The sequence below is a fragment of the Dermatophagoides farinae genome, chromosome 8 (genome assembly GCF_024713945.1).
Source record: "Dermatophagoides farinae isolate YC_2012a chromosome 8, ASM2471394v1, whole genome shotgun sequence".
In the NCBI taxonomy this organism is placed as follows: domain Eukaryota; kingdom Metazoa; phylum Arthropoda; class Arachnida; order Sarcoptiformes; family Pyroglyphidae; genus Dermatophagoides; species Dermatophagoides farinae.
The window spans coordinates 2,366,759-2,389,089 of NC_134684.1; the positions used below are offsets into that span (position 1 = coordinate 2,366,759).

At 28.0% G+C, this 22,331-nt stretch overlaps 7 protein-coding genes across 7 annotated transcripts; 5 read left to right on the forward strand and 2 right to left on the reverse strand.

Moving 5' to 3' along the window:
* Positions 1–39: 39 nt before the first annotated feature.
* On the forward strand, positions 40–2,486 carry LOC124495352 (uncharacterized). The gene has a single exon (XM_047058705.2). The coding sequence runs from the start codon at positions 135–137 to the stop codon at positions 2,298–2,300; it is 2,166 nt and encodes a 721-aa protein (XP_046914661.2). The 5' UTR covers positions 40–134; the 3' UTR covers positions 2,301–2,486.
* A 1,484-nt stretch (positions 2,487–3,970) lies between these two features.
* LOC124495592 (uncharacterized) lies at positions 3,971–4,948 on the forward strand. The gene is made up of 3 exons (XM_075733767.1): positions 3,971–4,285; positions 4,357–4,430; positions 4,493–4,948. The coding sequence occupies exons 1-3, from the start codon at positions 4,082–4,084 to the stop codon at positions 4,644–4,646; spliced, it is 432 nt and encodes a 143-aa protein (XP_075589882.1). The 5' UTR covers positions 3,971–4,081; the 3' UTR covers positions 4,647–4,948.
* Positions 4,949–5,119: 171 nt separating this feature from the next.
* On the forward strand, positions 5,120–8,943 carry Vps11 (vacuolar protein sorting 11). Its single transcript, XM_047059140.2, has 8 exons — positions 5,120–5,241; positions 5,314–5,385; positions 5,459–6,233; positions 6,297–7,469; positions 7,530–7,774; positions 7,874–8,186; positions 8,263–8,629; positions 8,715–8,943. Exons 1-8 carry the CDS (start codon positions 5,227–5,229, stop codon positions 8,893–8,895), a joined length of 3,141 nt encoding a protein of 1,046 aa, XP_046915096.2. The 5' UTR covers positions 5,120–5,226; the 3' UTR covers positions 8,896–8,943.
* A 4,202-nt stretch (positions 8,944–13,145) lies between these two features.
* LOC124495382 (uncharacterized) lies at positions 13,146–14,598 on the forward strand. The gene has a single exon (XM_047058745.2). It carries the CDS (start codon positions 13,308–13,310, stop codon positions 13,776–13,778), a length of 471 nt encoding a protein of 156 aa, XP_046914701.2. The 5' UTR covers positions 13,146–13,307; the 3' UTR covers positions 13,779–14,598.
* Positions 14,599–16,502: 1,904 nt separating this feature from the next.
* On the reverse strand, positions 16,503–18,699 carry LOC124496323 (very long chain fatty acid elongase 7). The gene is made up of 5 exons (XM_047059836.2): positions 18,283–18,699; positions 17,852–18,136; positions 17,540–17,708; positions 17,069–17,453; positions 16,503–16,986 (listed from the first exon to the last, which is right to left on the reverse strand). Exons 3-5 carry the CDS (start codon positions 17,624–17,626, stop codon positions 16,595–16,597), a joined length of 864 nt encoding a protein of 287 aa, XP_046915792.2. The 5' UTR covers positions 17,627–17,708; positions 17,852–18,136; positions 18,283–18,699; the 3' UTR covers positions 16,503–16,594.
* Positions 18,700–19,258: 559 nt separating this feature from the next.
* On the forward strand, positions 19,259–20,766 carry LOC124496322 (uncharacterized). The gene has a single exon (XM_047059835.2). It carries the CDS (start codon positions 19,326–19,328, stop codon positions 20,379–20,381), a length of 1,056 nt encoding a protein of 351 aa, XP_046915791.1. The 5' UTR covers positions 19,259–19,325; the 3' UTR covers positions 20,382–20,766.
* Positions 20,767–20,774: 8 nt separating this feature from the next.
* On the reverse strand, positions 20,775–22,286 carry LOC124496325 (uncharacterized). The gene is made up of 2 exons (XM_047059839.2): positions 21,519–22,286; positions 20,775–21,429 (listed from the first exon to the last, which is right to left on the reverse strand). The coding sequence occupies exon 2, from the start codon at positions 21,399–21,401 to the stop codon at positions 21,066–21,068; it is 336 nt and encodes a 111-aa protein (XP_046915795.1). The 5' UTR covers positions 21,402–21,429; positions 21,519–22,286; the 3' UTR covers positions 20,775–21,065.
* Between the last annotated feature and the right edge of the window lie 45 nt (positions 22,287–22,331).

The following is a 22,331-nucleotide window of genomic DNA, read 5'->3' on the forward strand; positions in this document are numbered from 1 at the left end:
AATAGCCATGCTGCTATCATCATCATCATCATCAATATTAAATCGAGCTGCTCGCTCATTGCGCGGTTTTTTAATTCCAAATTTTTCTCAAATTAATTGATGGAATGAATGAATGAAATTGTTGACGCAATACGATGGCTCCTGTAACACGATCTAGTTTGAAGAATATTGTAAATAATAATGTGATTGATAAATGTAAAGTTAAAAAAAACAAAACTCCAGTGAATAAATCGAAGAAAAAATTGATCAAATCAATTGTTGTTGAAGATTTTGATGATGAAATCGATAATGATAAAGATTGTGATTTTGATCCTGAAGAATCTAGTTCCGAAGAAGATGATGAAAAAATGGTCAATAATGATAGTGATTTTGATGTTGAATCGGATAAAAAATCATTAAAAACGAAATCTCAATCCGTTAAAAGACGAATAAAAAGTGATTCGAAAAACACACCAGCAAAAATGAAAAAAATCGCGTCAACAAAGAAATTAGATGATAATGATGAAGATAGTATCAACGTAAATGTTTCTATTGGTGACAATGATGATACTGATGGCGATGACAATGATGATGATGATTGGGAAGAAGTTGAAGATATTGGTGTATACAAAAATGGTGATGATGACTTTAATCTGGAAAATTATAATCCAGATATTCCGGATAAAATTCAGATATCATTTGGCAATCCAAATGGTCTTCGTCAAAAGAAAAATAAATCAAAACAATGGGATTGGGTTCGTCAATGTATTCGTGTTGATATGAATCATGAACGTAAACGAAATCAAATATATGCACATCAAACACATTTATTATTATCGATATATCGAATTCAATATCTAAATTCAATAATCCAAGATGATCTTGTTCAAGCATTGATTCTATCATCGAAATTATTTCAACAATTGAAAATAAAAAATAAAACAAATAATATGGAAAAAATGATTGAATGGTTCCATGAAATTTTCAATGTATCGATCAAAAAAGGAAAAAAATCAACCGAAAATATTCGTAAAGAATTAATGAAAGCATTTGAATCGAATAAAATAACCTGTCCATTAATTTTACATCTCATAATGATTAGCTTTCTTCGCCATGTTGGACTTAAAGTTCGTCTTTGTTATCTATTGTGTCCAGTACCAGTGAAGGCTATGAATTTGCTTACAGCAAAAAGTAAATTTGAAAAAAACAAATCCGAACCAATATTAGGAGGTGATATTCCAAAAATTGCCGAATCACAATGTTATTGGTTAGAAATTTTAGAAAATGATAAATGGAAAAGTTTTGACCTTTTCAATGAAATTTACAATGATTCATTGGCAATCACAACAAAAAGAAAACGGCTAATAACGTTCGTATCATATGTATTTGCTATAGATAATGGTGGATTTATTGCCGATGTTACACAACGATATTGTTCGCTTTGGTATAGCCGAAATCGTGTTAAGAGTCGTGTGGATGATCAATGGCTACAAATAACTATGCAACGATTTCAACGTATAGAAAATTCACCCGAAATGAAAGCGGATCAAAATGAATTCGATAAAATGTTGGAAAATGCTGAGCTTCCTCGTTATCGAACCAATTATAAAGATCATCCATTGTATGCATTGGAACGTGATCTACTTCAATATCAAGCATTTTATCCACCTAATCCATCAACATTAGGTTTTATCAATAATGAACCAATCTATTCTCGTGATTGTGTTCATCTATTAAAATCTCGTGAACGATGGTTACGTGATGCACGTACGGTTAAATTGAATGAAACATCATATAAAATTATAAAATCTCGTTTGAAAAGAAAACGAAAATCATCATCAATGATGATGGATTTTGATGGCGGTGGTAGTGAATATGGCCGTGAAGAATTGGAACTATTTGGCTATTGGCAAACGGAACCATATATTCCACCTGTCGCCACAAATGGTATTGTTCCTCGAAATGCTTATGGTAATGTTGATCTATATCAGAAATGTATGCTACCTAAAGGTACTGTACTATTGGAATCGAAACCATATCTTATGCGATTAGCAAATCAAATGAATATTGATTGTGCATCGGCTATCATTGGATTTGCATTCAAAAAACAACCTAATCGAGTGAATTTTGGGCCTGTTTGTGGTGGTTATGTTGTATGCGAACAGGACAAAGATAAACTATTGAATGCATATGAAAAATATCGAATAGAACAAGAAACTAAAGATCGATTGGCAAAAGAGAAACGAATTTATGGTAATTGGCGACGATTAATTCGTAGTGTTATTATTCGTCAAAATCTTAAAATAAAATATGGAAAATAATTATGATGATGATAGATGGCGCTTTGTGTTTGTAATTTATAAAATTTAAATTTTTTTATTATTATTATTTTTATTATTCTTTGTTTTTTCTATTTTTTATATATTAATTATTGTAAATGGTAAACAAAAATGCTGTTAATGTTAATGATTAAAATTGTATAAAATAATAATATCATTTATTATCTAATGTTTGTATTTTAATTTTGTTTTTCCAATTGCTTATATTATTATTATTATTATGATTGTTTAAAGCTGTGAAATAGAATTAAATGAAAATTAAATATAGCAGTGGGCATTTTTTTTTTTTTTTTTTTTTTTTTTTTTTTTTGATAACCATAGTTTACTCAGTTATCTATAATGAAATAAATGAAAAAAAATAAAATAAAAACAAATGTTTGGATTTTTTTAGTCATAACAGAAGTTAATGACAAAAATATGTTTAAATTATTACAAATATTGACCCTTTCATTATTATTTGGACTTTTGTTGTTGTTGTTGTTGTTGTTGTTGATTTGAGATAAATTCATTTATTTTTTATTTACATTTCAAATGATCATTTATATTATAAGAGATAATATATTATCAATCAATATATGTGTAATGTTTATATTTCGATTATTCTCTCATTTCATAGAAGATCTTTTGGTCTTCAAAATTAAATTGAAATTTAAAAAAAAAAATTTAAAATGCAAAATGAGAAATTCGAAGGCGTTTTAAAAAAATTTTGGTGCAGTTTTTTTTTAACATAATAACAAAAAATATTAGGATTATATTAAGTGATGATGAGAGGAAATGATGGTGGATTATTATTATAAATTTTACATTGATGATAAAACCATCAAAATATTGTAAAGGATCAAATTACTTTGAAAACAGATTTTTCTTTTCTTTTTCATTTTGCTCTTTCCATCCATTCACCCACCCACTTTTCTCATTCAACTTACGTTAAACACATATACGCCAATGAATCGGAAATCTTTGATCTAATTTAATACAAAGTTAGAGATGACTTGAAAAAAAACAAATGACTGAAGATTTTTTTGATAATAAATTTTATCCAGGTACCTATGGTACCTTTTGAGAAAGTTTTGTAATTGGATTAACATTTTGGTCATCGTTGTCGTCTTTGTTGTTGTTGTTGTTGTTGGCAAGATATTCAAAAACACAGTAGTTAAGAAACATGCATCTCTCGAAATTCAATTTTCAAGATACAGAATAAATCTTATAATTGTCTGATAATAATTAGTATGGTTAATTATTGATTTTTTTTATCAGACTTGTGAGTAATAAATACAATTGATTTTCAATTGTTCTAATTACATTTTAATCTAATTAAACATTGACATTTCTTCGATGGTCATTTTTTTCAATTGTTTTTTTTTGAAATTTCAATTTACGTAGTTTGTTTTTTGGTCCGGTAATAGTTTTATTTATCATCATCATCATTATGTCTGGTTTGTTTGTTCGTTGGTTTCGAACTTCCATAAACAACGACATTTTTCGTTACTTGTTCCATTGTAGATGTTAAACTCTTGGCGCATGGTTAAATCAATTTTTATTTTGTAGTTGTGGTTAAGATTCTTATTGTATCCAAAATAATAATTTCCTGTGGATTAGACAACACGTAGTAGAGAATAAAAACACGGATTCATTCGTAGTTGTTATTCATTCGTAAAACCACTTTCATTTTAAACACAGAACAAAATTCTCTTTTCTGCGCTTCATATTTTTGGGATCTTTTTTCTTGGAAAAAAATTATCACCATCAAATTATTTGAAAAAATGTTGATGAAAATTTTGCTAATTTTCTCGGCCATATCATTGATCTATTCAATGGATCAAAATGAATTGATGTCGGCAAAAAAATCGAAAGTAAATGGTAACAATGATGATAATCTATTGATTCGTTCGCCGATAATCGATTTGGGTAATGATTGGTATCAAGAATCCATTGTCAAAGATCCCGAATATCATGATAAACTTAATGTAAGTTTCAAGAAATAAAAAAAAATTTCTCTCGTTCAAATAATCAATGAGTTTTTTTTTGGTAAATGCAGAGAAAAATATTGTTACGAAGATTGTTGGCACAATTGAATTCCAATGCCGAAACATTGATCGAAAAAGAGAAACGGTAATAAATTTTTAATGACATCAACATTCGTTATTTTCTTTTTTTTATTATTTAAAAAAAAGAGAGGATGATATTCCACCTGGTTTCATTGGTGTTCGTGGTCGTAGATTTCCATTTACTTTACGAGATCTTCGTTCTTTATTTCATTTGGTACCGAATCAGAAAAAAGATGCGTCCAGTATTTATAGAGATGGATTTCTCGGTGTTCGTGGATAATTGAAGAATAATATTTGATCAGCAATAAATATGAATATAGCGGATAATCATCATTATCACCATCATCGCCCTCACTGTTATAATCATCGTTATAACCTTTTTCAAATAAATGAAAGAAGTAAAAAAATTTCAAGTTGTTTCCATCATTATTGAATTCATGAACCAATTTGTTTGTGATAATGTCATGCATCTTTTTCACTTTAGAAACCAAAGAAAAAATTGAGTAAATTGTATTTTATTGAAAATTCTTTCCTTGCAAAAAAAAAACATAAAACCCAAATAAACAAAAGAATACACATTGATTGTTATAATGAATTAACAAATTTTTATTATAATAAATCAATGTGAATGGATGTGTCGTGTCTGCAATTTCTCCATTTGTTTATGTGTTGTTTGATGATGGCGATTTTTGAATATATTTTATTCTATCATATATGAATGGTGCCAAAAATCATCATCAACAGAATCAAATCAAAATAATAAACACACACAAAAACATTTGATTTCTGATTCTTGCTGAATCAATCTTCTTACTGATTTAGTTTGAGAATCTATTTAATTTATTTAAATCCACTTATCAATGGCATTCCTTCAGGTATAATTTGAATAAATTTTTTTTCGATTCATGTTTAATTTCTTTTTTGTATTCTTTATATCATATTCAAAGTGGAGGCGTTTTAATTTTTTTGAAAAAGAAATTTTCAGCGAATCTAAAGATCAATTGATTGAATTGGCCAAAGTATTTCAGAATTATATTATTTTTGAAAATTCAAAATAATAATTTTTTTCACTTGTGTCCATCATATCTCTAGTCATGTCAGATTACTTGTTCATCATCTGGTCAAGGTTATTTGATTCTTGGTGACAGTCTTGGTCTTATCAGTTTTGTCACACGTCAACATTCAATTTCATCATTTACTGCTTATAAAATTGCTGTTACACATTGTGCTAGCATTAAAACAACATCAACAACTGGATCATCGAAAGTTTCAATCAAATCTAATTTTTATTTGATTACAATTGGAACCGATAATGAAGATTTGATTCCAATTCTGAAAATATGGACGGTTAATGAAGGTTTCATATTGGCAGTTAAAACACAATCATCGAATGTTGAACAATCAACATCCGAAACAGGCAGCAATTCTTCATCGGTAAATCCTTTGGCCCAATGTATTCGAACATTAAAACTTTGTTGCCATAATTCAACCATATCACAATTATCCGCTTTAAGAGTTCATTCAATGGTCACAGCATTAGATGTACTTGGCGATTCAATGTTGGCTATAGGTTTCAACGATGGACATTGTCTACTCATAAAAGGTGAATTGATACGTGATCGTGATCGAAATCTTCGCATCAAATTATTAGAAGTATCACAAAATGATTCTGTCACTAATGTTGCGTTTGCTACGAATCTGCGAACTATAAACAAGCCATCGAAATCGCTTCGTGGATCTTCTTCCGGAGAAAATATTGTTCGACAATTTGTCACGCTGTTTGTTTCTACTCGTAAAGAAATTTGTTCATACAATCTTACAACTACTGGACGTGATAAAGATCATCTTGAAGAAAAATTTCTTCTCGGTTAGATATTTATATTCATTTTTGTAATTAATTTCAAATTGTTGAATTTACTAATTGATTTAGATGCTTTCGGTAGTGAAATTGGAGCCAGTTGTTTGAAATGTGATCCGAAAAAGCTGGAATCTATACAATTTATTGTCGGTCGAAAGGATGCTATCTATTTCTATAATACCGATGGCCGTGGACCATGTTTAGCGTATGAAGGTCAAAAACTATTTCTCACATGGTTTCGAAATTATTTAGTTGTGATCACCTTGAATGACAATTCCAATCTTCCAAAATTGTCGAAAAAAAATCAAAAAATGGATGAACAAGAATCAACCACGCCAAATAAGGGTACACCATCATTATCAAATCCAAATCCCAATCTGATTACTATCTATGATATTGAACAAAAATTCATTGCCTTTTCATGTCCGATTCCGGCTGTAAGTCAATTAATTTCTGAATGGAGTGAATTGTATGCAATCACTACAGATGGTCGTGTGATTATATTCAAAGAATGTGATATTCAAACCAAATTAGAAATATTATTCAAAAAGAATCAATTTTCTTTGGCGATCGATTTAGCTCGTACACAGATCTATAGTCAGGATGTATTGGCCGATATGTTCAAACAATATGGTGATCATCTCTATCAGAATGGTGATTATGATGGTGCAATCAATCAATATTGTCAAACATTAGGATATCTTGAACCATCTTATGTCATTCGGAAATTCCTAGATCTTCAACGTATACACAATCTAACTTCTTATTTACAAGAAATACATAAACGTGATTTAGCCACCGAAGATCATACAACATTATTGATTAATTGTTATGTGAAATTAAAAGATGAATCAAAGCTGAATGAATTTCTTCGTTCATCGGATTTGGTTTTCGATGTTGAAATCGCAATTCGAGTGCTACGTCAAGCTGGCTATTATGATAATGCAATATTGTTGGCACGAAAACATCGTAAATATGATTCATACTTTTCTATATTGTTGGAGGATAAAGCCGATTCCCGTACCGTGTTGGATTCATTCACTGAAATGATCCATGAAGGCGAAGATAATTATCCTGTTGTTGGACGATATCTACGAAAATTTGGCAGAATGTTAATGGCCGATGAACCGGATAAAAGCACCGAACTTTTAAAACAATTATGTTTATTTTATATGAAAAAATTATCCGCTCAACAACAAATGGCTGAAAAAGAAAAAACTAAAGATTCTGATTCAAGAAGTTTAGGTTCGTTCAATTATTATGTAAATTTTTATATACATTGACATTAATTATAAACCGTTTTAGATTTGCTAACAGATTTGATCGTTGATATTGATGGACAACAAGCTGAAATTGAACAAAATCGTCCAGAAAAATATCTTCACATTTTTCTTAATCATCATTCAAAAATGATTGAATTTCTTGAATATATTTCAGACAAATGGAAAAAACTACAAAATTCAGATTCTGTAGCCAAAGTGCCTATTGAAATTAGTAACACATTGTTGGAAATGTACATGCATTCATATAAAAATGAAATTCAAGAAGATGTATGATACAAATATATATCTTTCTATTTCTATAAATGTTTAAAAAGGTAACAAAATTCTGATGTTTTTTTATTCTTTTGTTTTTTGGAAAACATTCAGGGACTTGCCGAAAATCGTAACAAAATTATGGCATTCTTACAGGATCCTGATTCTAATTTCGATATAAAAAAGGCGATGATTCTATGCCAAATGTCTAATTTTATACCGGGCGTATTATTTTTATATGAAAAGTCACGAATGTATAAACAAATTCTAACTCATTTTATACAACGAAAAGATAGCGATGGTGTAATGCAAACATGCCGAAAATTTGCTGATAAAGAATGTCCACAATTATGGGTGGATTCATTGCAGTATTTTGCTGAAATTTATAATCAAGAACAAAAGGCAAATATTGCCACTGTACTTGAAAGTAAGCTGTTCGGATAAGATTATTGTAAAAAATAAGGATTATTTCATTTTATTTTTTTGAAAAAAAAAATTTTTAGAAATTGAACAACATCAATTATTACCACCACTAATGGTGATTGAAATCATTTCGAAACCAGGCAAAGTTACACTTGGTGTTTGTCGTGAATATCTTATGCAATGGATCAAAACACAACAAGCAGAGATTGATGAAAATGATCGATTAATTGATGAATATCGTGATGAATGTGAACGTACACGTAAACATATTGATGATATTCAAAATAAACCAAAAGTATTCCAAGCAACTAAATGTGCCGCTTGTTCACATGTATTGGAATTACCATCTGTACATTTTATGTGCAATCATTCATTTCATTTAACTTGTTTTGAAAGTTATATTACCGACAATGATCAAGAATGTCCAAGTTGTCTACAGGAGAATAGGTAAATTTTTAATTGAATTTTTTTTTGTGCATGACATTCAATTTTCTAATTTTTTTTTTACTATTTTATTTTGTTTGTAATCAAGAAAAATCCTGAACGAAATCAGTATGTTTGATAATGTAAAAAATGTAAACGATTTATTCCAAAAAGAATTACTTGAATGTCGTGGCGATCCATTTGATGTGATTGCCAGATATTGTAGTCAAGGTTTATTTAATCCATTGACCGTTGTTACTGATGATGGTGTCATACAATCAAATATTTGAATTGATTAAATTTTTTTTTTTCAATAAAATTCAATTCGATTCTTATTGTATGTGTAATGTATTCGTTTTCAATTTTCAATAGTTTTTTTTTAAATGATGTTGCAATTGAATATTCAAAAAAAAAAATCATTCATTGATTAGACTACTAATCCTTTATCCACAATCACATTCAACATCTTGGTCGTTGTCTTCATATATCATCAAACCGAAATTGTTGCCAACAGATCATCATAATCAAAAAGAAAAATGGAAAAAAATAACATTTTCGCGTGCCATATGAATTTGTTCATTGCTGAAAATTGTTTGTATGAAAGTGTGTGTGTGTGTGTGTGTATGAGTTGGTAACATTTTGGCGATCCTATCGCATTTCATAGTTATTGAATTTATTATCACACAAATATATTGCACGAACGTATTTCGAACGTAGATGGATCACACAATCAATAACAATTCAATTGATGATGATGATGATGATGAATTTTTTTTTTTGCCGATTGCCACAATCATCGGTTACATTTATTATATTTATCTATCGCTGTAATTCTTTGTTTCCAAGAGCCAAATCGAATCGAATCAAAATGATGAACATTCAATTTGGTATGATACAAATAAAGAGGCGTCAATCGAATACTAGTCGGGATTTGGATGGTGGCCAAAATAACAAATTGTTTTTTTTTGACAGAAAAAAAAACGAAAAAGAAAAAATTTTCGTACCGTATGAAAAAAAATGATTTTCGGCATATTTTTAAATAAATGAATGAATAAAATACCGACTAACTAACTGATTGATTGACTGACTGACTGACTTATTGAATTTTTATGGCGTGTGAACGTGTTGATAAGAACGTTGGCCAAATCAACAACGATAATTTATCAAATCATCAAATATTTATATGAAGTTTTTTTTTCGCCATTATCAATTTAGTTAGCCAAATTTCTAACAGAGTAACTTCGATATTAAATGAGTTATTATATTATATCCAATATATAATTCAATGAAAAAAAAATGTTACAATGAAAATATTATTATATTATTATTGAAAATTTATTTCTGATTAACATGGTCATTCGATTCAAAGGTAAATGTAATACTTGGATTATATCAACCAAAAAAAAACGACAACACCATCAATAGGTTTTTTTTTATCATTCAAGGATGTTGTTGCCAGAAATTCGGTCATCTTGATTTTCAATGATCACTGCATACATTCATGATCAATTGTTGATAAACATTTGGCCATTATTAAGAAAGATCTATTATAATTTTATTGAAATAATCAAAACAAACAAAAATCAAAATGATCTTGATCAATTTGTTCCCGATACATTGGGAATTTTTATCATAATTTTTATCCCAATTTTCAAAAACAAAAGAAAAATCGAATGGCCGGAATCTTAAAATACATATGAATATAAGTAATAATAAATTATAAAATCGAAACTAATAGAAAATTATCATGAGAAAATCCTGTACTATTTAAAAGTTTATAGTCTTAGTACACGCTTTACATTTATCAAATGATTTAAAAGTCACATGAATAAATTTCATTGATCGTTCAATACGATATTAACGATGTGTTTTGTGTGTGTGTGTGTGTGTGTGTGATCTATCAAATGAAATCACAAAAATCAATCAAACAAACAATTGGGTTGAATGAAATGTTCATTTTTGGATCATTCTCATCACCGTAGCGATCATCATCCTTAGTGAAGAGAAAAAAAAAGACAAAACAACAAAATTTTAAAGATATGATCAATAAAACTAATCAAACTTATGATTATTGATAAATAAACTAATATATATCATCAAGTCGTTTTCTATGAAATAAAGATAATTGTTTTTGGCATGAATTTGTCAACATTTATTCATCCTCCTCATCATGATAATGATAAAATTTGAATATCATGACAGGATCAAGATTTTTTTTACTTGATTTTTTTTCAATGAAAAAAAAAATCTTCAATTATTGATCATTGAAAGCGAATTTTCTATGAATATATCGAGCCGGACATGAAATTGACAAATCAGAAAAAAATTGCACGTGTCACGTGCCTTCATAATCGATGATATCCATTGAGAATTATTTGGTAAAAAAAAACTATGAATGCTGTTGGGATTGTCCATCAATCTTGAAATAGATTTTTGAAATTTGACCTATTAGATCGGATTCGAATGGCCAAGTGTAAATGATTTTGAAATTATGATAACTTTGAATATTATGTTTAGGGATTTTCTCATAAACAACTTGATGTTTATCCTATGATTATGATGATGATGTTGGTGGTGGTGGTGGTGGTACTTGTGGTGGTTCTCTTAGACCAAATTCCGAAATCCAATTTTTTTTTCTGTTGTTTTGACTAAATAATCTAATCATAATATCAAAGTTTGATTATTTTTCAATTTTTTAATCAACACGAGAAATCTCATCACCATCATCATCTTTTTTTTTCATTACAAATCTTTGGACAATATCATCAATGATTTGGTGAAAATCACAGAAAAACAATTTAATATCACAAGCTTAGATAAACATGTGAATTTTTCATATCATAATGATGGTATGACGGTTACTCGTGATATATATTCATTAGGCCATCGTTTTTTTTCAATAAACAAACATTAAAAAAAATTGACTTTTCATTTATCAAATAAAATCAATGATGCTTAAATCAATCATATCTTACCCTTTGTCGTAATTGATTGAATGTAATCACGGATTAATGAAACATCATTCTGGGGAGCAAAATCTTTTTACAGAATAAAATTGTGAATTTACGAATCGAAAGTTAGCGTAAATGAGAACGAAAAAAAAAAGTTTTTCAGAGAAAAAAACATAACACAAAGACACAAAAGTTTATTGATCAAAATTATAACTGTCCAGGACAGAAACGAAAATCAAATTGAATTATAGAAAAATTAAGACTTTTTGAACAAATACAGTAATCTAATTTGTGCCACTTTGACTCAAACATAATCATTTTCAACTTAAACATATGCATAACGTTTTTATAGTTTTTTTACATACTACGCCAGTGAAACTAACACCAACACAAAAAAAAACAATTCGAGTCAAACGCTTAAATGCAGTTAGACCAATTCTTTGATATTTTATATCGTAGAGTAACAAGAATTGATCATATCCAACAACAACGATACGATTATGACGAATATAGTTGAATATATTTCAGACAAATGGAAGAAAGTACAAAATTCAGATTCTGTAGTCAAAGTGCTTATTGAAATCGAACGATCCATTGATTATTATCATCAAAAACAAATTCAACTGAAATCTGAGCCAACGATAATTTGGTATCATTTGATGTTTTAGCAATACGATTAACATCCAACAATAGAACATTAGCCAAAACAGTATTCGATCTCTCGATTTTGGATATCATTCGAATGCCTACACATGTTATATGGGTATAAATCATCATCATCATCGGTCATGAATAGAATGAATGTTGATTTGATTTGTTTTTTTGTTTTGTTTTGTTTTTGTTTGTATTTTTCTTCTTTTTTTCTCATTAATTCACATTTTTTTTATCATTTTCATCCATTCAATTCAATTAAAAAAAATCAATTAACGTGGGGGTGGAAAAGAGAGAATAAATAGAAATTTTTTTTTTCTTTTTTGGCCATCAATTTGATTTGATTCAACCAATTGGATTTTTTTTTTTTGCTCGATCGTATGCAAGTACGAATATCGATTAGATAAATTTTACTAAAAGCAAAAAATAAAAAATAAAATAAGAAAGCTTTGCCAAAAAAAGTCTTAATCTCTTTATAATTTTAATTATTATTATTATTATTATTATTATCGATATCTTGAAAAAAATTGATTTTTGTGGCATGATATGTGATCACACACAACTAGAGAGAGAGAGAGAGAGAGAGAGAGAGAGAGAGAGAGAGAGAGAGAGAGAGAGAGAGAGAAATGATCGCACGTTCGTACAAACAGAGATATATTCACAATACAATTATTCAGCCTTTTTTTTCTCTTTTTTTCCCTCTATATCCCGCTTTTTTTTGCTAAAACGTTCATGTGAAATGTTTGTGAGAAATCATTTTTTTTTTTTATTCAAATCAAGATTTGATCTTATTTTGTTGTTCTCTTTTACTTTTTTTTTCTTGATAGAGATCATTATGATTAGTTGTATACACTTTTATCTTCTATAGTGGATACACGCCTTTCATGATGATGATAAAAATTTCTTATTGAAACCAATTCAAATTCAATGATTAGTATAAATACCGTTGGTAAATTCTGATATACCATCATAAACCAGTTCGTTTCAGTTATCCCATGAAAATATACTTCGAGCACACGACCAACACATCAATTCGACCAGATATTAAATTGAATCTATTTTTTTAAAAAAAACAACACATCGAAAAAAAAATTTTCAAAATGTCACCATCATTATTTACGACAAATGAAATCATCATTACGGCATCTATAATTTGTTCATTTTTTATATTGTTTAATAATTTAGCCATCACTTGTAATGGTTTACCAATGGACATGATTCAAAGTAAATTATTATTTGATGATAGCGATTCATTTGTACCGGATAGTGGTGATTTACAAAGAAATTCAGCACGATTACATCGTACATTGTTCCTATTGGACACCAGTAATCTATTGAAAAAAGCTCGATTATTAGGTGTAACCGGTGGATCATTAACATCATCAAGTAATAGCAACAGTATCAACAATATGGCTGAAAGATCATCAAGAATTTTTCGATTTAGGCGTGAAGCAAAACCACCAAAAGTTGAATCAACAAAATATATAAACATTATCAAGGTTAGAAAACCATTTTTAAGTCTGGATGGTGGATCACAACGACCAGGATTGTCGGAAGCAGCACGACGTTGAAGAAATAGATAAAAAATGACCGATTTTTTACCATTTATTATTAAGACAAATATGGACACACCCTCTACGCAAACACATATATAAAAACAAACAACTATCCAATGGTTTCCTATTCATTCATTAATTAAATTTCGATTCCTAATCATCAGATCGTCATTATCAAAATCACCATCATAATTTATCCATTATTTACTGAATAGAATCAACATAACCAACCTGATGAATGTGATGACAACATAATTCTTTCAAGCATATTTGTTCATCATTCAACTAAAAAAAAAAAGAAGAAGAAAAAAAAATACATATTACTCTCTACTAAAATGCTACTTAAATGCTTTGTGAGAGTTTGAACACAACAAATGAAAACACAAACTTTACGTAAAATCAGTTACATCTTAATAATCCTGAATTATTCATACAATTTCATTTATTACGACAAAAAAAAAATTTATCAACATTGGCTTCAAACAAATATATATATCGATTCTTCTTAAGTTTACAATTTTTCTTTATTTTCAATATTTGTTTTTTTTTTATTTTACAAAGAATTATATTCTGATTCTATAATTGTAAATGTAAATATTTTTTTTTTCACATTAATTTTTTGTTCCTATCATTATTTCTATTATATCTATTATATTATCATTATTCAACAAAAAAATGAACACACACCCACACCCACAAAACACACAACACAACATTTAACATTTGAAACTCAACATTATTGATATGATTTTTGTAAATTATTATTATTTCTATTTGATAGGAAGTATAATGTTTCATATATGAAATAAATCTTATTTTAATTTCATTTTCTTAATTAAATTTTTGTTTTGAGTGCGTTGATGTGTTTGTTTTTGTGTGGACGGCATTCGTATTGTTATTTTAACACAATGATAATAACATGTGATGATTCCTTAGACAAGCGAATTTAAAAAAAAAATGTCATTGTTTTCAATTTTACATTACTATATAATTTTGAGGAGGTTGAACGAAAAAAAAAAAAAAATTCTTAAATACAGTTAACACCCGACTGACGCGTGATATTCCGCTGAGATACAATGTTTGTTTTAGGCGGTAATTTTTTTTTTTTTTTTTTTTTTTTTTTTTTTTTGGTGTAATCTAACAAAAAAAAAATGTCGACATATGGCCAAAATTGACCATTTTTGTCGACCATTGATGTCAATGTAAACCTTTAATGTTAATCATGGGCTGCCAGTATCAAATAACCTTCATTACCTTTTGTATATCGAATGACATCTTAGATGTGAAATAATCTTTACCATTATTTTTTTTTCCTGATTTCGAATTGGAATGTTTTGTTGCTGGTTAGTTGTTCGGTCGATGAATATACGTCAGCGTAACATACATTCAACGGTTTTTTTTCTGGTTTGAACTAAATTGATAATTGTAACGACTATAAAGCCTTGTGTTATTCTATCTTAAACCAACGAAACTGTATGAATCCTTGATCTTTGGATTCACATAATCATATTTTTTTTTCCTCTGATTTGCATCTATTTGTACGTGAGATAAATTGTGAAAATAAAAATAAGATTCAATTCACGCTATTTATAACCATAATAACGATAATAACAAAACATTGTTTATCACTAGAATGAAATTTTTTTTTTATTTAAGTCATGAAATGAACAAAACAAGACTGCAAATCTGACACTTTCAAATCGTATTAGATGAAATTAGGTCATGAAGTGATTATGTTAGGTTCCATTGTTGGTTGTTTTGATTATTTATCATTGTCGTTTTTTTTTTTGAATTATGGAATTTTTTTTCATCATTGATAATCGAATCTTCGATATGGAATGGATCAAGGATATCAAAAATGATTGTGTGAATGGATAAAGATATCGATCGCAATCATTCAATGTAGAAATTGTCAAATTAAATTTCATCATTTGTTTAATGTACCTTAATCCATCTAAAAAAAAAATTCGGGTTTTTTTCACTTTAATTTGGATGGTTGAATCTTATCCACTTTTTTTTCTCACTGCTGGATAAGTGAATTGAGATCTAAATTTGAAATCTTTTTTTTTTTTTTTTTTTGTTTGACCGAGGACAAAAATGGAAACATGAAATATATGAGAGAAACATATCAAGTGAAATCGAGAGTGTACGAGAACTTTCGATTTTGGTTTAACTATTAATTATAGGCAAGACAGACATGAATAACAACAACAACAAGATCTTCAACCTGATTTTTCATGTCATGTGATTGGTCATTTTTATAATTTTGGACAATGACTTTAGAACAACTTTGGTCAACAATTTTCATTTTTTCTTTACGAAAATTTCGTATATGAGCAAATACATCTTCTTTTTTTTCTGAAGAGATAAATTTACTATTTTAAGCATCCATTCTATTGTTGGCCATCATCATAATCATCATCTACATTATCAGAGATCATTGGGTTAAAAATAGACAAAAAAAAATTTTTTTTTTTTTTTACATTCGTCTTGATTATTTAGTCGGACGACCAATCAATTCGTTCAACTAAATGAAAATTAAAAAGAAAAATTCTCCATAAACTTGTTGCAACATAAAAAAAAAATTGAAATAAAAATCACAATTTGTTTGTTTTTTCAAAACTTGGTGTGCCATCTATTAGCTGCAACAAAAATTACATTGTTTGTAAACAAAAAATTTTTGTAATTTTTAATAAAAACCATCCATAGTTGATCATCAAATTGTGTTGATTTAATTTGAAAACATAATAAAAAATTTATTTAAATTCCAAAAATTAATATCAATCAACATGTCTTCAATGGATTGATTTGTGTGTGTGTGTGTTTTTTTTTCATAAACCTTTTTTCCCATTACCATTCATAATGTATGTGGATTTAAATTTATCATTTTTATCCAATTTTTTTGATTTATCTTGATATGCTTGTCGATAAAAATCATAAAACATGTAGAAAAATATTGGATTCTGTCCAACGGCAACAATAAACCATATCATTGGATAGCCAGTTTGTTGAAAGTAAAGTAATATTCCATATAGTCCACAAACCATAAATTGTAATAATTGTAATTGTGTAATATATTTTTTCCACCATAGATATTTTTGCATTTCTGGTCCAAACGATGCTATTGCATAATATGAATACATAATTACATGAATGACCGTATTGAATGCTGCAAACAACATTATGATCGGTATTAATGGATTTAATTTGAATGAAAACCAGCCTGCATTTAAAAAAAAAAAAAATAATAATAATAATAATAATAAAGCATCAATATGGATATGGATTTCGAACCTAAATCTTACCTAAAAAAGGTACAATCATATGATGATATACATGTAAAAATGTGATTTGATTATATTTTTTTCTCAACACAAAGAATATCGTATCGAACATATCGAAAAATCGTGATATATAACCAAACCATGAAAGCCATAACATTTCCATAGCCAATGGGCTACGATCATTACGATCTGGATATTTAAAATCAAAAAACCATTGAATTTCAACATATTTGATGAGAAAAAAGAAGAATGCAGCATTCGTAAGAATCATCATTAAATTGTAGATAAGAATCACAGTTTTCAGATCATATGGTGGACGATTATGCATATAATTTGGTAGAATTTTTTTAACTAATAGCCAATAGCCAAAAACAACGATGGCAATCTTCCATGCACCGCCGCCGATCTGAAATTTAACGAGAAAAAAAGAAATTATTTGTTCACTTTCGTTGAACGCAAAAAAAAATTCACATCCAATCATTTAACACTAACCATTGCATAATCGGCTGTACGTGGATCTTGAATATCGATCCAATATTGATGACAATAATACCAAATAGTTTCAAGCATATGAGTCATGTTGTTTGTCAAACAAATTGAAAATAAAATCAGTAGATAACCAACCGTATATGATCACAAACAACCAATATATGGTAAATTTCTAATTGAGAACAAGGAAATAAATGATAAAACAAAAATGGACACCAGGAAAAAATTTGATATGATTTTCATTTTTTTTATATACAATTTATTCTATTTCCATATTGATAAATTTCTATTTTCGATAATATACAATAAACTTACCTGAGAATCAAGTTGAAATAAAAATTCGATCCTATTCAATTGAAATTTATCAATGATGAATGAAAAAAGAAATAAAAAATTTTTCGACACACAGAAATGATTGAGATCAACTATATATACGTAATTTTTCGATGTTTCTTGTGTGTGTGTGTGTGTGTGTGTATACGTAATTGTCAATATTTCCAGATCAGTAATTGTGATTTTTTCTTTTTTTTTTCTTTGCTTCAGGTTGATGAAATTCTAATTGAAATACGAACAGATGATGATGATCAACAATGACGATAACTATAACATGGTGTGATAATTTGAAGATACACATACACACACACACATAAATTGACAAAAGTAAAAAGATGACAAAAAAAATGAGAAAAAAAAATCATATTAACCAAGTATATGACAGCTAAATTGTCAAATTGAATTTTTCTTACATTTTTTTTCACGTTGTTAATATTATGACGAAATAGATCAACAATAAATGGAAGGTTGATAACTTCATAACTTTACTTTTTTTTTTGAATTATATCTTTGAAATTCCATCGACCTTATGGAAAATGAATTTAATTTTGTTTTTTTTTTGCCAATCAATCAAAAATTGGATTTAATCGAATAATTGTAATGAAAAAAAAAAATTTTTTAATTTGAAACAACATACAAACAATCAGAATTGTTTCGTTTGAAAACACACACACACACACACACACAATTGATTATTATAGTCAGGCCATAGAAAAAACAGATTCAAATTGTTGTTGTTATCAACATGAGAAAAAACCTTGTTTAGTATGAACATTGTATGATTGGAAATTTTTTTTTTTAATTTTGTTTGACGATTAGATGATTGTTGAGATTCGTGTTGTCGGCATGTTGTTGTTGTTGTTGGTTTGTTTTTTTTCTTTTTTTTTGCACAAAAAAAATATCCATTCATGTCATGTTTCAAGCCTCTTATTATTGGACATTTAGTTTAGTATAATTTTTTTTGTTTCTTTCTCAACTGATAATGCGAATCACATTATGAATTGCCATCTCTATTTGGAATCATTTTTTTTTTTTTTTTTTGGATGCATTGGAAACATCCAACACAATTGAAACCGGTTTCTCTTGTACCATTGTTATGGAAAAAAGGTGCGAGATGGAAAATTTCATCTTAGTTTTTTTTTATTGTTTGCTGAGAAACATTGTCCTTTTATATTTTATTTTTTTTATTTAGCAAAAAAAACCACAATTTTTTTCATTTCCGATTATCTAACCTCAATGTAAAATTTTTGTTAGATTTAAATTTTCCCGCCTAATAAAACTATATATATTTCCATCTATCGTCGAAATGATGAAACATACCGGTAACGTACTCTAATGATAGAGCAACAGATGTTTTTATTTTTTTTTTTTTTGTGCGCGACCGTTAAATTAATATTTTGTATTGGAAATTTTATTTTTAAAAAATTGTTCATCAATTAAGAAAATTATTATCATCATGAATTCACATCGTAAACAATTTAAAGGTTTGATTGAACGTAAAAAATATTATATTCAAGAATTTTTTCAAAAATTGGCTGAAAGTGATCCAGAAAATTTGTATTTCAATAAAAAAGAATTGATTGAAATACATGGATTCCTTAGAAAGGAGGCCATGATATCTCCTTGGCTTTACAAATTGATTGAGACAATCGTTGATGATGGAATTTTTCTCGATGATTCTACATTGGAAATCAACAATAAAGATTCGAACGATGTGGAATGTACGGAAAATCAAATTGCTCAACTACAACAATCATTGGATGAACAAATGGAATACAAAAGATTAGCCGAATTTAATCGTAATCGACTTCAAGTAAAAAAATGTCCAGAAATCAATGATAAAATAGTATTGGAAAATAATTTTGATATCATGGAATCTTGTCAAAAATTGAAACAATCACTTAATGAAACATATGAAAATGGTGTGGGCAGCCAATTTGATAATAATAAATTGGATAATTTTATTAAAGAATCATTAATGCGACTAAAAGACGTCATCGACCAATACAATCAATCGATATTTAAAATAACTGAACGTTTCAAGAATGATATGCAAAACGAAATCGATTCCGTTCTATTGAAATATTTGAAAATGAAATCCATGAATGAATGTGATAACGATTTAACGGACTTGACCGATTTTGTTGAATCAAATTTAATGCCAATCAAAAATCGTTATAGTAAATTAATTGAACAGTTAATGGATTTGAAAAATTTGCTGGAAAAATATCAAGAAAAACTTAATCAATACTATGACCATTGTCAACTTCGAGATGAATTGAAATTGTTGAAAAATCCAATCGAACAACAATTGGATGATATTCGTAACAATTTTATGTCGATGAATGAAATAAACAATCATTCATATGATAATGATACCTATGAAGAAATTTTTTCTGCTATCCAGAATCTAAAACCTGAATCTATTTATGACAAAATTTTACTATTGATTAGAAAATTTGATGCTGAAAAAATGCTTCTTGAACATGAACTGGAACTTCAATCAGCTTAACACAACAATATAAAATGCAAATATAGATACTGGTATCGTTTGTCAATAATTTTATTTCATTTCATTTCATTTCATTTGACAAACTTTAATTCAAGTGTTTCATTGACAGCCTGATTATCACATATCATTTTACACTATTCATATAATAATTTTTATTTGCTAATCGCAATGTTTGTTTGTTGTTTTCCATTGCATACCGATTGTCAATATTTCAAGGTTTTATAATGATCACATTCATTCATTCAGTCATTCTGACAGAAAAAAAAATGTTCAAACTATTCAGATTTTTTTTTATTTACATTTCCACTCATTTTTTTTCCACCAATATTGCTTTGTAATTAATCCAAAAATTTTTCGATTGAAATAAATGAAAATTTTTTTTTCTCTACACAATTTGTTCAATTATCAAATTTTATTCGATACAAAAAAAAGAAGAAAGTAAGGAAGTATATAGGTGATAAACAGGTATGATTAAATGAATATATAAGTGGCATGTGTCTGTGTGTTGACTAAACATATTTAGTTTGATTCTAAATAAATCATCATCAATATAATGATGATCACATTTAGAGCCAACCATTTTTATTGAAAGTTTTATCATTATATTTCAGAAAAAAATTATATTATTGTTTTAAGAATGAAAAATTTCATAGGTGTGTGTAATGTGTATGTGTATAAGTGTTTCTAGAAATGATTTAAACAAATCATCAAAAATACACTGGTAATCATTGCAATCATTGTATTTGCTTGTAATGATGATGATTTATTAAAAGTATTCATTTTAGGCATTCCTTCTGCAACTTTATTGGCCATATCACCAACACCTTCGACTGTTTTATTGACTGCATCTTGTACAGATTCAGCAACATCACCGGCAGCTTCTTTTACTTTATCTGCAGCATCTGATACAGCTTTTTTAGCTTGTTCCATTGATGATTCAGCATCAGTTGGATTACCATTGATCAATAAGGCCATACATAAAACAACCACAATGGTCATCATAATAATAATGCGTTTCATTTTTTATTGTTTTGGTGATGATTTCTGTCTATGATTTAAAAAGATCAAAAAAAAAAAAAAGAATTGAAATTTAGATTTGAAAGTTAACTTTTAAAGATCAACAACAACATATTTTACTTGGTCAAAAAAAAGTGTTGAACAAAAGATGAAAATGTTGAGCGTGAAGAAAAAAAAATTTGATTCGAATCGATTGACGATCTTTTGAACGTAATTTTTTGTTGTGTCGTTTAAAAAAAATATATATATTTGTCACGATTCAATGTTAATATGACGATTATTATTGTAATGATGCTGCTGCTGATGATGAAGATGATGATGTTGTTGTTGTTGGTGATCAACGAAAGCAATAGATGTGCTGACACATTCAAATGTCATTCGATTATTAAAATGACTGACTTTTTAGTTTTTGGTCGGTGTGTTAGAGAGATTGTATTATGAATATTTATGTATGTATGGATGGATGGATTGGTTGCTGAGTTGGTTTTGTCACATATATATTGTAATGATGATGATTGGATTGAATAAAAAAAATTATTTTTTTTTTACTGATATTCAACTCCTTTCATTAGCTATCAGCTATCATCAAAAGGGAACAACAACAACAACAAAAAATGATACCCAAATGTCTTTGGTGGTGGTCTCCTTTGTCGTTTTGGGTTTTTTTTCACTTCTTCTTTTTCTTTTTTACTCCCTTGCTTTTATTGTTAATTGACTCTTTGTATAAAAATAATTTTGTGCATTAAATATAATATATACTCATACTCATAGAAATATATGATGGTCTTCATCTTCTACGCATTCATAGTATTTTGATGTGAATGTTTTATATTCTGTGTGTGTGTGTGTTACATTACATTAAACAGCTATCTATATCTATAGATGATAATAATAAAAAAAAAATTCAACCTTAACATATATATACACATACAA